Consider the following 16,467-nt stretch of genomic DNA (forward strand, 5'->3'; position numbering starts at 1 on the left):
TTTTTGCTTTTTTAATTGCATTACAGAAAATAAAGAACTTTATCACAATATTCTAATTTTCTGAGACAGTCCTGTCTGATGTTAAATTTAAACTTTTTCAAAGGTACTTTCCAGGGGAAAAGAAAGCAAGTTCAGACACCTGTTGGATGTTCTGGGGATTTCCACGGAAATGAAAGTGTTATTATAAATGCACAAGAAGTGAAGATCCACCGATTCAAGTTTGACGTATATTTATATTTATTAAGGCTTCCGAAGACAAGAACATTGCTGACCTGGCCGCTGAGTTTGGCAGCGAGCCTTGACATTCAACACGCCGACGCCACCTCCCAGGTCCAACCCCTGAAGCCCAGGAATGAACCTGACAGCAGCTCGGAGACGGATGGCCCTGAGATAAGGTTTGCACGGCTGTATTTGTCATCTCAGGTTTCAGGGCCGATCCTGGATCCTGTAGTTGTTTTTTCCTGCACAAAGCAGAGTCAGCGTGGGTGAACATACGGGGCAGCTGTGATGTGAAGGACTTCGTCGACACCTTTTCTCTGCAGCAATAAGGAGAGATTCCCTGAAGAATGGACGGCAGGCCCATGGAGGTAAGTACCAATAAAACCAGACCGGCAGAGCTGTTCATGCTCTCGCTTTATGATTTTAACGACTTGATAAATAGTGCAGGCTTGTTCTGCTGCGAGGAGGCCGTGTAAAACCTGTCCGATCTGTCAGGCGTCAGCACAGGTCTGTGAAACGGCCTTTGGTGGTCCCGCCTTGCACAAACAGAGGAAGATCCTCCACTTCTCCAGCGGCGAGACTCTGGAGGTGGAAGACAGTGAAGAAGAGGAGGAAGAGGAGCAGGCATCCAACACAACCCTCTTCACAGAGCCTGCGGGGAGGGTACGACGTCTGGAAAGAAAAGAAAACGTGATGTTGAGTGTAAAGTCACATTCGTGTCATGCGCTGCATCTGTTTTTCTTTCTTTCTTTCTTTTTCAGACGAAGCTTTCGTTCAGGAATGCTGCCCTTCTGGTTGGGAGGATCTCCCTGCTGAGTGTGTGACTAAAACACCTACAGGACTGTCTCAGAAAATTAGAATATTGTGATAAAGTTCTTTATTTTCTGTAATGCAAAAATGTCATACATTCTGGATTCATTACATTGTCAAAAAAATCTCATTACACTTAAAACAAGACTCATCGCTGGAAAAAACAACAATTTTCACCTGTTTCAAGTAGATTTTTACTTGAAATAAGTAGAAAAATCTGCCAGTGGAACGAGAATTTTTTGCTTGTAATAAGAAGACACAGGACTGTCTCAGAAAATTAGAATATTGTGATTTTCAGTAATGCAATTACAAAAACAAAAATGTCATACATTCTGGATTCATTACAAATCAACTGAAATATTGCAAGCCTTTTATTATTTTAATATTGCTGATCATGGTTTACAGCTTAAGAAAACTCAAATATCCTATCTCAAAAAATTTGAATATTCTGGGAATCTTAATCTTAAACTTTTTTTGCATTACAGAAAATAAAGAACTTAATCACAATATTCTAATTTTCTGAGACAGTCCTGTACTGACTAGGTAATTCCTCCCGTGTGAGGCTGTCTCATTCAGTTTTCTGATGTTTCTTTCCCAAACTAGCTTGTGATTTCCTGGGAGAAAGACTCGCTGGTACTCTTGGACTCAATGAGGCAAAATACCAGTACGCAATAAATCGGTATCACCGGGAACACAAGGTAATCACGAGTTTCAACTATAAACTACAACTATAAAAGGGCAGATGGCTGGTTCAGTTCCTTGTACTTCCTCTAACACTCTCCCAGACCGCAGGGGTCCAGATCCAGGACCCGGTCCGGGGACGGCCCGAGGCCACGCACCTCTCCCCTGGACTGGATGGGAGTCATTATGGAGCGACTGGAGGCGTGAACTGCTCGGCCAAACCCCAGCAGAACGAAAATGAGAAGCACGTGTCCCCAGGAGAAGGACGTCACAACAGAGGCTACCAGCCAGACGAGGATAACTCGTAACACAAGAAAAATAAAGAAAATAAAAATAAAAAAAGCAAAAGAATGTGAACGCTCAATAACACACGGTGAAATATTGTGGGCTGCTTTTGAAATATCAAAACTGGGGTTCATATGGAGTGGTAATATTGAGTGAATGGAAATGACAGCCTGAAAGAAACTTTGACTTACCGCTCCATGAAAGGAACATGCTAAATGTGACATAAGTAGTTTTACTTAATAAACCTGTGCTGTGACATATATTACACGCAGTACTGGAGTTGAGGGGGGATGAAGGGGATGGCATCCCCCCCTGAAATAAAAACGTTCCAAATCATCCCCCCAGTAAAACTGCTATCCCCCCTTTCCATCCCGTCATTTCATCAATGAATGTGGTTTTACTGCTATTTCAACATTTAGAGTCATCACCAGAAAAATAACTTATTTGACAATTTTCACCTGTTTCAAGTAAATTTTCACTTGAAATAAGTTGAAAAATCTGCCAGTGGGACAAGATTTATCTTCTCATTACAAGCTAAAAAAATCTTCTTCCACTGGCAGATTTTTCTACTTATTTCAAGTGAAATTCTACTTGAAACAGGTGAAAATTGTTGTTTTTTCCAGTGATGAGTCTTTTTTTAAGTGTAATAAGATTTTTTTTTACTAAAATGAGACATTTTAATTAGAAATAGGACAAATATTCTTATTTTGAGTTTTTGCAGTGATCCATTTTACTTATCCTGTGAAGGACAGAACCATATTGATAAGTTCAGAAAACTGTTTTTTATTGTTGTGTTTTGATGTATTAGATGTAAGCCCAGTGGATATTTAAAGCTTACAGAAGGCTGCATTTAACTGCTGCTATGTCATTCCTGCAGTATTTCTACAGGTGTTTGGTCAGTGCTATTATTTGTAATATATTTTATTATTTGTGATCAGCACAAATGATCTCCCCCCATATGATAAAATCCACCATCCCCCCTGATTTTTTTTTTTTACAACTCGAGTACTGGATATAAGTAGTTTTACTTAATAAACCTGGGCTGGGACATATATTACACGTACATTTATATCAGTTATTTAATAAAGCGGGCGCCAAAAACCGAACGTAAACACGTTTTTGACTGCATGTTAAAGTTGTGAAAGAAATGTGCAAAAACAAAACAATCCGACGAGGATGGGATTCGAACCCACGCGTGCAGAGCACAATGGATTAGCAGTCCATCGCCTTAACCACTCGGCCACCTCGTCTGGCGCTGTTCGGAGGTCTGTTTCCGATAAAACAGGCGTGTCACCCATTCCTCGTGCTAGTTTTACAAGATTTACTACCTTGACCTGTTTCTCGATGTCTAGAAAACATGACAACAATCTTACGTTTTCAAATACGTAAAATGTGAGAACTGCTATTTGCATTCTTAATCGAAATTTTCAATTTAAAGGACGAAGCATTGCATTTTAAATTGTAGCCTATATTGCTCTATTATTTATTTGAAATAAAAAGCTTTAGTGCACCGTATTTTTCTTTTTTTGTGTATAACAGACATAACAGGGAAATATGGGCCGTGCGTTCTTGTCTGTTCTTGTGTTCGGATTTCAAGTAAGTGTTTTGTCGCCATCTAGTGTTTACATGCATTAACTGAGGCCACGCTGCATTCGCGGACACTTGGAAAATCCCTTTTTTATTTGCATGTAAAAGGAAGAGCAGCCGACGCAGTAAAGGCACCTTAACTGTGGACAAAGAGCTTATTTCTTTTAATGTGGGGTTCATTTTTAACTTTTCTGTCTGCACAGGGAAACAAACTTATGTAGTCATGATTTTTTTCTCATGCAGATTGTGCAACCCAGTAAACACGGAAGACGGAAGTTGGAACAGAAAACGACCGCAGGTTTCCCAAACAAAATGATCAAACAAATTAACAAAATAACAAATATTATAAAACCCTAGAAGTAGGAAATATGTGTACTCATATGAATAAGCATGAACAAGTACATTTTTAAAAAGTAAAATAGATAAAAAACATCTTCTTGGTGAAATAAATGATCACCCTAGTAATTAAAAAAAAAGAAAAAGTCCAAACAGGGCCGGATTTAGCGAGACCCACTAAGGTGGGCAGACGGAAATGTAGGGTGGGCGACGCTGGGCGAAAAGATTTGGGGGGGTCAAACCCCCGAAATGCATAGAAAACTATGCTATCATCATATCAGTTCATCTATGTTCTCCTTCTTTGACCAACAGTATGCTAACCCAATTGCCCTTCCTGACACTACCCTCTGCATTTACCCGAGCTTCGGACCGGCACAAATAGGACACTGTCTTGTGCCCTGTTGAGGCTGCATTTATTCTATGTTTTTTGCTTTTTTTTTTTTTCAATATATCAATCAATCGTACCCTCTGCATGGATTTAAAAGGTCCCGCGGCAGGCTGGCGGCTCCAGAGCCTGCACGGCCCCGCGGCACCGCAGCCACCGCCACCCGCACCGCTGCTCTCCGCCCTCGCCGGGATGGAGAGAGGCATTTCGGAGGCTTTTGCTTATAGCAGGGGTATTCAACTAGATTAGGCAGGGGGGCACATCTGCAAAAGGACTGTATGGAGAGGGCCACACTGAAAATTTGGGGGTTTTCAAAATGTATTTTGCACTCAAAGACGAAGATTTATGTATATATAATAGATTTGTTCACAAGGATGAGCAGGAGAATATATCTGTCTAGTTTACATATGAATTATGTATTAATTGTCTCCAGATTTAGTCAGCGTGAATGTTAAATATTATTCAGATAAAGAAATATTATTTTGAATGCAAGTTCATTTTGAAACCATGCATTGTGCAAACTCAATGAAGTTGTTTGTGCATAAGTTTATCAATAGAAAACAAGAACTTCCTGTAGCTTTCGAGCAGGTTTTTACTTTTTCATCCGATTTTAATTCATATCCAACGAGACACAGTGGCAATCTTCATTTACCCTTCTGTCGAACATCTGGTCATCAATTTACAGTAATATTACATTTAGATCCAAAACTCTGGAATGACTTGAATGTGTCGCTATAGTCAACATTATCTTTTACTTCCTTCAGAAAGTTATTAAGAAAAAAAATCTTATTCTATCTTAACCTTCAATGTCTTTATCTTTAATGTAATCCAGACCGTGGCAGCACTTTTGCCTCACAGCAAGAAGGTTCCCGGTTCGACTCCCAGGCCCAGCAGGACCTTTCTGTGTGGAGTTTGCATGTTCTCCCCGTGCTTGCGTGGGTTCTCCGGCTTCCTCCCACAGTCCAAAAACATGCATGCTAGGTAAATTGATGATTCTAAATTGCCCGTAGGTGTGAGCGTGAGTGTGCATGGTTTGTGTGTTTATATGTGACCCTGTGATGGACTGGTGACCTGTCCAGGGTGTAACCCCTGCCTCTCACCTGAAAATTAGCTGGGATAGGCTCCAGCAGACCCCCGTGATCCTGCAAAGTATAAAGCGGGTATAGATAATGGATGGATGGATGGTAATCCAGACCTCGTATCCATGTTTTCTTTTACGTTTATATTTATAATCTTTTTAATTTGTTGTACATTATCTTTGTTACTTCATCACAATTGTTGATGGGAGTGGAACTCTGTACAACCCCTTCGGGCTTCGTTCCCTCCATGCACTGTTTTTTTTTTTTTTAAAGTGCTAAATAAATGAAATGAAATGAAATGAAATGAAATGAATGTGTCCCAAAGTTCACCTTGAGTCAAAGCTGCCTTATGTGGGCCAAATAAATCTGCAGATTTGAGCCAAGTTTGATCTTTATGATGGTTTGCTCTGTTGATGAACTCTGGGAAGGTGAGAACCTCGGATCGAAACTAGGAACGGTTCCAAAACCAGCGGTTGTAAACGGCTTAAAAGACTTAACTGTGCTGTTGCACCGTACCCCTGAGATACCGGCGAAAGTGCATGTCACTGCAAACTGGTGCACACGCCAGATCAGCTACTAATGAGTAACAGATATGCATCAAAGTCCTTTTAGTTACGCGTTATAGGCACCATAAAGCTCGGCAGGGTCTGAACTTGTCAACATGCAAGTTTAGATCCCAGAAGCAGCTTTTGATTTCTGACACCACGATGATGGAGAAGGTGGTGCTTTTGTTCGGGCTGGCGGGTCTGGTCACGTCGTACGCCGTAAGTGCTGCATTCGTTTGTGATTTATAGCCGACATTATTTCCATTAAACAGTCACGCTGGTTTTGTTTCCCACAGATACCAGCTTCCTTTGGCGTGCATGGTAAGTATAAAAATCTAAAGTTGCACTAAAAAGTCAAACAATCTCTAAAGGACAACGTTGGCCTGTCTTGCAGAGGTTTATGAAAATGGTGAAGACGAGAACCCGCTCCTGAACCGGGGTAATGTAAGATGTGCCGGGGTTTACGGGGGTCTGCGTGATCCTGGCTTCATACCTCTAAAACAAACACTTCTGCTGCAGGTTCAGATGCCAACCTGGTGGAGGGGGACATTCATATTCCTGTGAGTCGCCGGTACTTTCTCTGTGTTTCCAGATAACGTGTTGTTGCAATAAAACCTTCGGTGATTGTTTTACTGGCAGCTGTTGCTCCTCCTGCGCCTCACTAACCAGTTTACTATCCACCTCTGATAATGCGAAGGGTACTTTACTGTTTTTCTTGCTCTGATAAGGTTTACCGCCGCGCTCACGGGGGCCGTTAGACCCGGGGGCCCCGGCCCCCCGAGACACATGAGGAGGAAAGGAAACACGGATCTATTTTAGTCATAATTGACCTTTTTTGATATAATGAAGTACTTTTTACATAAACTGGGGTGCTGAAAAGGGGGGGGGGGGGGGGGGGGGGCAAAGAGGCCCTTAATTATGATGAAATCATAATACAGAATACAGAATAATACATGATAATACAGAAAAAAAGTTAGACCTAAGAACTGACATATAATCACAAATGTTTTATTTTCAATGTCCTCGTAACTTTATTTGCTTTGGAAACAACAACGCCTGCAGGCCCCCCCCCATATGAAAAGTGGCGCGTGTTTTGCATCCCATTAAAACAGAGATAGCACCCACAACAGTGAGGAAGTTGTTACCATGAGTTGGTTGGTAGGTTTTGCTGTGCAGGTGTATTTTTGAAACGTGGAAGTGCAGGTAAACGTGCACGTAAACGTGTGTGTGTGTTATTTATCTTTTAAATCAAAATAAAATAATTTTATAAAAGATTGCAACTTGGTAGACGATATTGCACTTTATGAAATCATAGCAAGCAACAGAAGAATAATCACAGAGGATAAATGACCACAAATAAAATCCAAACTCTACCAGACCAGGAAAATTAGAGGTTTCATTTTATTTTGGGCACCTGGTTATAAGCAGTAGTTGCAACCCCAGTCCTGACCGTAGGGAGGCGTCTGCAGACGCTAACCAGCGGCACGCCGGACCAGCGTTTCTTCCCACGATCCTGACAGACGGTGTCCCGCGTGAAACTTTCTCCTGCGGCCACTCGAGCAATTAGGACCTCAAATGTGCTGTTTTTGATTTTCTCTTTTCTCCCAGTTACCACTTTTCCCTGTGGAGCGTTTTATGTTGTTTTTTTTGTAAGTTACTGCATCGTTTCACGCACCACGCTAACTGCTCTCCTGCGGTTCAGACTCGGCACGCTTAAAAAGTCATGACAATGTCAAGGATGGAATTCTGTATTTGTTTGCTCCCTGTACACAATTAAATTGACAAATGCGAATAAAAACATTTTTCTTTGTACTCTTCACAAGGCCAGCCTTCCTAAGTACTTCCTAAACCCCTTAAATACTTTCGAAATACCTCTTAAATACTTCCTAAATTTCCTAAATACTTCCTAAACTTCCTGAATACTTCCTAAACTTCCTAAACTTTCTAAATACTTCTTAACTTCCTAAATACTCCCTAAATACTTCCAAAACCCCCTAAATACTTCCTAAATACTTCCTTAACTTCCTAAATTTCCTAATCTTCCTAAATACTTCATAAACTTCCTAAATACTTCATAAACTTCTTATTCTTCCTAAATAATTCCTAATCTTCCTAAATACTTCCTAATTACTTCCTAAACTTCCTAAACACTTCCTAAACTTCCTCAATACTCCATAACTTCCTAAATACTTCCTAATTACTTCCTAAACTTCCTGAATTATTCCCAAACTTCCTGAATAGTTCCTAAACTTCCTAAATACTTTCTATACTTCCTAAATACTTCCTAAACCTCCTAAATTCTTCCTAAATCTCCTAATCTTCCTAAATACTTCCTAATTACTTCTTAAACTTCCTAAATACTCCCTAACTTCCTAAATACTTCCTAAATACTTCCTAATCTTCCTGAATACTTCCTAAAAACTTCCTAAATACTTCCATAACTTCCTAAATACTTCTTAATTACTTCCTAAATACTTGACTGTTGTGTGAAAGTCGACAGATCCCTCTGCTAAACTAGGCCACGATAATGAAACATCCTTTAAAATGAGTTAAAACTATTCTTAAACTCTCTTTCATGCTGCAGAAAGGGAGGAATGCCCTCATTAATGAGCGGTACCGATGGAAATTCCCGATCCCTTACATTCTTGGTGATGATTTGGGTAAGTTTACAGTTTGTGCAACACAGTCTGAACCACGTAAATATGTCAAATGTCTGTTTGAGTACTTGTGATTTTTCCAAATACAGTTCGAGGGAGGTTTATCTGTACTTGAGTATCAGGCTGATTGTTTCTAGTCGTGAGGATAACAATTAGAAAGAAAAAAGAATGTGGTTATAAAAAAAACCTTAAAAGGGCTGCAAGAAAGATTCCCAACAGCGATGAAATCCTGTGTGTGATTTGTAATAACAACAATGTTCAGACATTTCCAGGATGTGGTGCTAAGAGGAACACTGAGGCTGGAGCATCATTTTCTCATTGCATAATCCTGAATCATACTCTCATCATCCAGGTTGGGCTCCGGCGAAGTTTAAGAAACAGGTCAAAAAGACAAGACGTATTTAAGCTTAATAGCTCATCTGATGGTCTGGACAGAAAAAGCAAACAAAAAGACAAAAAAATGAATCATCTGTTGTGTCTTCAATCCTCAGATCTGAATGCCAAAGGCTGCGTCTACCAGGCGTTTGAAATGTACCGTCTCAAGTCTTGTGTGGACTTCAAGCCGTACGAGGGAGAGAAAACCTTCATCAAGTTTGAAAAGAGAGGAGGGTGAGGCATTAGCGTAAACGCCTTTCTTTATTTTTCAAAACTCAATCACACGTTGAAGATCACTGTCTGCCAAACTAAAGCCCCAGTTACAAGTGATGTTTCATCAACAGTGTTTGGACTAACGCGTTATTGGAACGGCGTTAGTTTTGCAGTAACTAATACTCTAATGCATTACTTTTTAAATTCAGTAACACAATTACCGCTACCAAACGTTGCGTTACTCCGTTATTTCTGGCTACAGTGAAGCTTTTTTTCCCCACACGCGGAGACCGGAGGAAACGTAGTGGGCGTGTGTGTGTGCATTCAAAAACATGACAGTCATGGCGAGCCAAGAGAAGGCGAATTTCGCGAGTGGAGATATTGTCATTACAGTAATCCCTGGTTTTTCGCAGGGGTTACGTTCCAAAAAGAACCCGTGATAAGTGAAATTCCTTTTATAATTATTATACAAGGCTTCAAATTGCGAGAGATCAGCACCGCCTCGCACGTATTTTACTGCTCTTCTGACTGCTGCTGTATCCTGACTCTGTAGCGTCTTTTTCTTTTAAAGTTCGCGGTGCAGGTGTGTTTTTTCGAGAGAAGAAAATAGTTACTGGTCGTTGTTGTCGCTCTTTTTTCTTCTGGGCTAAAAGATTCTTATAAACCGACATGCTACCATTGGTTATATTTGAGACTGTAATGAACGATTCATCAAAGAGTCCTGTTCTGTTTAGAATGCAGAACACGATGCACAATGCAAATCCATACAGTACCTGCTGAAATGAAACCTAGAGGGGCATTAATGGGAGCATTTAAAATAATGTTTTTATTTAAAGTAACTTAAAAGTTACTTTTCATAGTAACGCATTACTTTTTGGTCTAAGTAACTGAGTAACTAACTGAGTTACTTTTTAATGAAGTAACTAGTAATGGTAACTAGTTACTATTTTTCAGTAACTAGCACAACACTGTTCATCAAAGTGGTGTTTCCATCCATCCATGTGCTGGAAGAGCCTGTTCATCTCCGTAGGGGCCTTTCTTTTAACATTTGGGTGACAGTTTAGATCAACTCCTCCGTCACAGGTGCTTTTCCAGCGTTGGGGACCAGCAGGATGGTCAGATCCTGTCTTTGGGATCTGGCTGTGACCACAAGGCCGTGATCGAGCACGAGCTACTTCATGCGCTGGGATTCTACCACGAACAATCCCGCACAGACAGAGACGACTACGTGGACATCTGGCTGGACCAGGTCTCACCGGGTATGGACAGTCTAAACCTGCCTCTAGAAATAAGCCTGACATTCCTAAATCTAGTCAACTAGTCCAGTGTTAAGCAAAAGTAACTTCGCCAATGGGATGAGGAACGTTCTCTTGACTACGGTTCGAATTCTCTGCAGGACTTGAACACAACTTCAACAAATACAACGACGACTTCATCACTGATCAAAATACAGCCTACGACTACGAGTCCGTCATGCACTACAGGCCCTTCTCCTTCAACAAGAACGAGTCCGTCCCCACTATCACCACCAGAATCCCGGAGTTCTACAACATCATCGGCCAGTACCTGGACTTCAGCAAGATGGACGTCCTCCGGCTCAACCGCATGTACAATTGCTGTATGTTCGACTCGTCAGCTGCTTTCTCAAAAATATGGAGAGAAAATCCACTCAAAACATTTGTGCGTGCGTAACTTGCTCAAAGTTACGGGTGAAACGATAATTACGAATTCAAAAAGCCTCCTACACACAATCCGCTTGCACGAATCGCAAAAAGCTGTAGATACACACAAATGGTTTTGAGAATCTTTTCTCGCCACCAAGAAGCCTCACAGATTCGTTCTTACATGGTACATTCAAGGACTGGTGGAAAGCTGGGTCATCTGACTTCCATCTGAGTCCAGCGTTATTTCCCTCGATACTTAGTTACCTATATCTCAGCACCCCGTGGTTATAACACCTTTACTTTGTAATAGTCTATATTTCCTTATATGGACAGATATGCATTCATGAGCATTACAAATGTAATTAGATGTTTTAAAGCAACAACCGCTTGGTGGTGGAAAAACTGTCAAATCGGGGGGCAAGAAGACGGTGATGGCGGCATCACGGTGGTCTGAGGTGGTCTGAAGTAGGTTTACCTGCTTTGGGTAGGTAACTAAGTATCGAGGGAAATAACGCTGGACTAGGATGAAAATTCAGATGACCCAGCTTTCCACCAGTCCTTAAACGCACCATGTATGAACGAATCTGTGAGGGTTCTTGGAGGCGTGAAAAACCATTTGTGCGTATTTAACTATTTGTGTGTAGGAGGCTTTTTGAATTCGTAATTATCATTTTGTCCGTAACTTCGAGCAAGTTACGCACAAATCTAATAATACTTACAAATCAAGTACTACGCACAAATCAGATAATACGCACACACAAATGTTTTGAGTCGATTTTCTCTCCATCCAAAATAGCCAGAGGAACACGTTCAAAGCTCTGCTAAACATCTGAATCGTCATTGTGTTGCGTTCCAGCCGGCCCGCTCACCCTCCTGGACCAGTGTTCGTTTGAGTATGCGAGCATCTGCGGGATGATCCAGAGCTCCTCCGACGATGCCGACTGGGTTCACACCAAGAGTGAAGAGGATCACACCCTCCTGGGGAGGTGCAGAGGTCAGAGCCCATTCTGAAGCCGTTCTACGTCAGCTCGGACAGCATGGCGATGCTTAGTTTGCTCTGTTTTGCAGATGCGGGTTATTTCATGCACTTCAACACCGCGACCGGGAAGTCTCAGGAGTCAGCTTTACTGGAATCTCGAACCCTTTACCCGAAGAGGAAGCTCCAGTGTCTGCAGTTCTTCTACAAGATGACAGGAAGCCCCAGAGACCGGCTGGTGATCTGGGTCAAGATGGATGACGGCACAGGCACTGTCCGCCGAATGAAGAAAATACACACCTTTGATGGTATTTTGTATAGCGTTCATGTCGACTGTGTAGTATAATTGTATAACTCTTGCATGTGCGTTAACACGTGAGTTATCCTGGAGGCAAAATTCACTGGACATTTCTACAGCTGCTCGGTTTGTTAAAAATAACATTCAAATGAAGTTACAGTAGGTTTAGATATCGTCAAGCAGGCAAACAAAGCAGAACAGGAAAACGGTTGTTCCCGGCGCGGCCAGTGAGAAGGTTCTGGCTTTTACACAGATCTCTTGTTCCTACACAGGATAATTTTCACATTACATTTACATTGTAAACATACTGTACATCTACAGGGTTTATGTTCATGTTAGTTGAGCCACTCGGATACATTAACAAATGCTTAGGTGTATACTGTACCTCATATAGTTTACCATCCAAAATAGTATTTTAAAAGACACAAATTAGTCCAATTAATAAAAAGCTGATAAAGTAACAATGGTAATAATAATTATTGCACCCCTAAGGAAACCAACAGTTTGCATTGAAACTTTTCTTTGACACAATCCCTGTCCTGAGCAAGCACCAGGCGACTGTGGGAAGGAAACACTCCCCTTGAACAGGAAGAGACCTCTGGCAAAACTAGTGCTGTCAAGCGATTAAAAAAATGGAGTGATTAATTAATTAAGGTCAGTAATTAATTCATCTAATCGCTTTTTGAATCTCACCTAAAAATTGCTGAAAAAAGCCCTGAACTTGAGGTGTTTTCCTTTGAATTCACTACATTATTGTGGCAGATCAAAAGATTGATATATAACAACAAAGTGGCTTTATAAAGTCATGTATTTATTTTGTAACAGATGCAGTCCTAGCTGTTTACATCCACTTGGCAAAAACATTCGCCAGCTTCTCTTTCGCAGACTTGCTCATGCGCGGGGTTGCTGCTAACGTTAGCTGTGGCTGCGCTCGCGACGGGGGCTTTGCGTTTATGTGGTAGCTAAACATGAGCTGCTTCGGTGGTGAGAAAAGTCCTTTCCACAAAGGACACATATCACTCTATATGTATCAATGGTGCCGTTGGGGCGTTTAAGACATGTCTGTCCAGCTACAATGGGAGTCTACCAGCGTAGCTAAACATGCCCACACACAGGGATAGCCAATCAGTGTCCACAAATAGTTTGTCCAGTCAGTTTCAGAAGGCACTATTCAGTTGATAGCTGAAAAGTTCATAAAACCATCTGATCCTTTTAGAAACGCTGTACTGCTGCTTCTGAAGTGGGATTTATGCTCCAGTTTATAGGATAGACTTCATTTGTTGCTTTGCATCTCTGAACTACATAAAGTAAGTAAATAACCGGATATGGTTTTGACACTTGAGACAGACAAGTATGAACGGCTGTGACGGAGGTCCTGTACGTAGGCTACATGCGTAGACTCTACATAGAACTTGGTACATTTACAAAATCTCACCCAACAGAATTGATCATTTATTGTCCATTTTCCTTTTCACAAAGCGGATTCTGACCACACATGGAAGATTGCCCACGTCCCAATGGAAGTAGGAGTGAAATTTCGCTACGCCTTCCAAGCCATGCGTGGCGATACGGATACGTCCAGGGGCGGTATCTACATCGACGATGTCAGCCTGACGGAGACGCGTTGCCCCAACGCGGTGTGGACCATCCACAACTTCTCTAAGATCATGGAGACGGCTGATGTCAACACAGTCATCAACAGCCCTCGTTTCTACAGCCCTGAAGGCTACGGCTACGGTGTCAGCATCAGTCCTCTGTCCCATTACACCGATTACACAGGGAACTACATGGGGCTCTACTTCCATTTGGCCAGCGGTGAGAATGACATAGTGATGAAGTGGCCTGCTGTGAACAGACAGGCCACGCTGGTGGTGATGGACCAGGACCCGGATATTTTACTAAGGATGTCTTCTGCTCGCAGTCTCACCACTGACCTGAGGACAAGTAAGTGATTTCTATCTCCTGAGAGACAAAAAAACCCACCATGATCAGTGAATAAACGATTTTACTCAAGTTTCTTTCTTTCTCTTAAATCTCTATTCAGAGTCTGCTCCTTTATCAAAAAGTGTTGGGTTAAACACTATTGCATGTCAAATGAATCAATTATGCCACCTTTGTTTGTTTTTCATTGCTTTTGCTGTTTTTAGCTTCCGATGGAAAGCACTTCTGGGACAATCCCTCCAAAGTGGGGAAGTACGACCCCTCCTGTGGCTGCCACAGAAGCGAATCATGGGGCTGGAGGAACTTCATCAAGCACTTCGACCTCAGGAGGCGCAATTACCTCAAGAATGATGACCTCATCATCTTCATCGACTTTGAGGGTTTGTGGACTTTGTTTGATATCCGTGTGTTAAAATAAAATTATTTTCTAGATTCAAAAAAAAGTTATAAAGTCAGTAGTGAAGCAGGAACAACTAGAAACTGTTTCTTTGTCCACAGATTTAACATCACTCATAAAAACAGAAGTTCCCATCAGGCCAAACGAATGAGTTCTGGTTAGCTTCTGCAACACTGCGAAACCGTAAGATCTCTGATGCTTTTGCATTTCATGTGTAAGATCACATGACATCACTGTGTGAAATGTGTTTGTTTTTCATTCAGAGTAAATGGATGCAGGACAAGCAGTTTGGATGAGAAGAACCACCCGCGAAGCCTACCACAGTGTCGCGATCCTACTGTACATGTTGCCATCAAACAATTTGTTAGTCAACCGAATTGCTAAGTTTGGAATTAATTAAAATAATTGAAGTCAATTGTTGAAGAAAGCATCTGTTTTTTTATGTTTGTTTGTTTTGTGCTGCAAAAATCACCGCTATTTCATTGAATTAGAGGGAATGCACTTCTCAGAAAAACTGGAATATGTTACTGTAAATCCAGTTGTGACTTTCAAATCAATTCAATCAATTTGTATTTCTAACTCTTACAGCTAGTGTCTGCTATATGCAATAAATTGCTCCCAATTGCACAGTTCCTATTAATTTCCTTAATTTACATGGTCAACACCAATGCAAAGCATCCTGGGAAGGCAGCACATCAAGGTTGACATTGTTCCAAGCTACCTAGGCAAGGTTTTATTCAATCAAAGTAGACATTTTCTTGGTTCTGGTGATAGTATATTAGCCCACCCATTATGTTATTCACATTCACATAATGGGTAATTGTGTCTTAATTATCTTTTGGATCAAGGGAAGGAGATAAAAAGCTGTCTAAACAGAGATAACATTTCAAATGGAGAAACGATAGGGCAACATAGTTGCACAACCAAGAAAAGAAACACATAAATGTAGCATTTACAGCAGGGATTTGTTGACAATTCATTTGTTCATCTACTTGTTCGTTCAGTTGTAAGCAATGTGAGTGTTTTGGTATTTGCCCTGAGTGTTTAGGGCCAATATAATCCTTGGGCCGGCCCTGCACGCTACAATATTCAGCCAGTTGCAATGGCCATCGACTAATACACTAATAAATGGAATCACATTACAGAAATATCACTTAAAATTTTAACATGCAGAAAATTAGCCTCAAGTTTATCTTGTTCAGTGGTGCTGTTGACGTTGGCATCTGGGATGAGCCATCACACACAGGCAATGGGTGTTATGGCTCCACATCTGAATCTGCAGCAGTATACGTATCCGTATCATTTACACATGTCTAAATATGCTTGTTTTATAAGACTTAAGTCAATTTGCAGTTAAACTGCAAAGTGCACCATATTTCAATGTTTTTCCTAAGCTGTATTTTTAATACCACTTATGATTTGCAGTTGAACTTAAAACTCTAAAAATCTCTTTTTCATCAAATGCCACAATATTTGAAAAAGGGGTTCTACGGTCACAGAGTAAATCTGGACATTTTGAGAAGGAGGTCACTCCCATATGGGCTAGCGGTTAGGATCCCAGGCAGCCTGGGTTCATTCCCGGTATGGGAATGTGTTTTACATCTGAAAGACATCAGTCTTTCAGTCAATGGCACCACATCAGTCTGGAAGGGCCTGCGACACATATCCTACTACAGGAACCCCCCCACCCCCCCCCACCCCCCTCCCCCCCACCATTTGGAAAACCTTCAATTGTCAGACGCGCAGGATCGGGAAGGCCTCTGGACCTGACATGGTATCTCCTGTTTTGCGTTGATCATCCATCTTCACCCAGATCTTAAACAGGTTTCTGGAGTTGTGCAAAGTTCCCTCCATCGCAGGACACATTAATAATAATAATAATAATGCGGTGTTGTACCAGGAGCCAGTGAAGTTGGATGAGAACTGTGGTGATGGGGTCAGATGACTTGGTGCGGGTGATAATCCGGGCGGCCGAGTTCTGAATGATTTGCAGTCTGTTAATGAGTTTGGTGGGTTTAG

The 16,467-nt window shown here is 41.4% G+C and overlaps 2 protein-coding genes and 1 non-coding gene across 4 annotated transcripts; 2 read left to right on the top strand and 1 right to left on the bottom strand.

The window, feature by feature from the left end:
• The first annotated feature begins 200 nt into the window (after window positions 1-200).
• Window positions 201-2,302, top strand: LOC133464850 (uncharacterized). The gene is made up of 5 exons (XM_061747037.1): window positions 201-587; window positions 715-882; window positions 981-1,035; window positions 1,633-1,727; window positions 1,815-2,302. The coding sequence occupies exons 1-5, from the start codon at window positions 567-569 to the stop codon at window positions 2,016-2,018; spliced, it is 543 nt and encodes a 180-aa protein (XP_061603021.1). The 5' UTR covers window positions 201-566; the 3' UTR covers window positions 2,019-2,302.
• An 861-nt stretch (window positions 2,303-3,163) lies between these two features.
• On the bottom strand, window positions 3,164-3,245 carry trnas-gcu (transfer RNA serine (anticodon GCU)). Its single transcript has one exon. It is a non-coding gene; the product is annotated as a tRNA-Ser (tRNA).
• A 2,761-nt stretch (window positions 3,246-6,006) lies between these two features.
• mep1a.1 (meprin A, alpha (PABA peptide hydrolase), tandem duplicate 1) lies at window positions 6,007-15,075 on the top strand. 2 transcript variants are annotated; one of them, XM_061707016.1, is made up of 14 exons: window positions 6,007-6,146; window positions 6,224-6,248; window positions 6,322-6,366; window positions 6,447-6,487; window positions 8,512-8,587; window positions 9,076-9,193; window positions 10,256-10,431; window positions 10,569-10,790; window positions 11,693-11,830; window positions 11,905-12,120; window positions 13,590-14,054; window positions 14,258-14,431; window positions 14,550-14,605; window positions 14,712-15,075. In XM_061707016.1, exons 1-13 carry the CDS (start codon window positions 6,090-6,092, stop codon window positions 14,597-14,599), a joined length of 1,803 nt encoding a protein of 600 aa, XP_061563000.1. In that variant the 5' UTR covers window positions 6,007-6,089; the 3' UTR covers window positions 14,600-14,605; window positions 14,712-15,075. The 2 variants fall into 2 exon arrangements, with proteins under 2 accessions (XP_061563000.1, XP_061562998.1); XM_061707014.1 differs by having other exon boundaries at window positions 6,008-6,146; window positions 14,550-14,631.
• The last annotated feature ends 1,392 nt before the right edge of the window (window positions 15,076-16,467 follow it).

Source organism: Cololabis saira, chromosome 18 (assembly GCF_033807715.1).
Source record: "Cololabis saira isolate AMF1-May2022 chromosome 18, fColSai1.1, whole genome shotgun sequence".
Taxonomy (NCBI): Eukaryota; Metazoa; Chordata; class Actinopteri; order Beloniformes; family Belonidae; genus Cololabis; species Cololabis saira.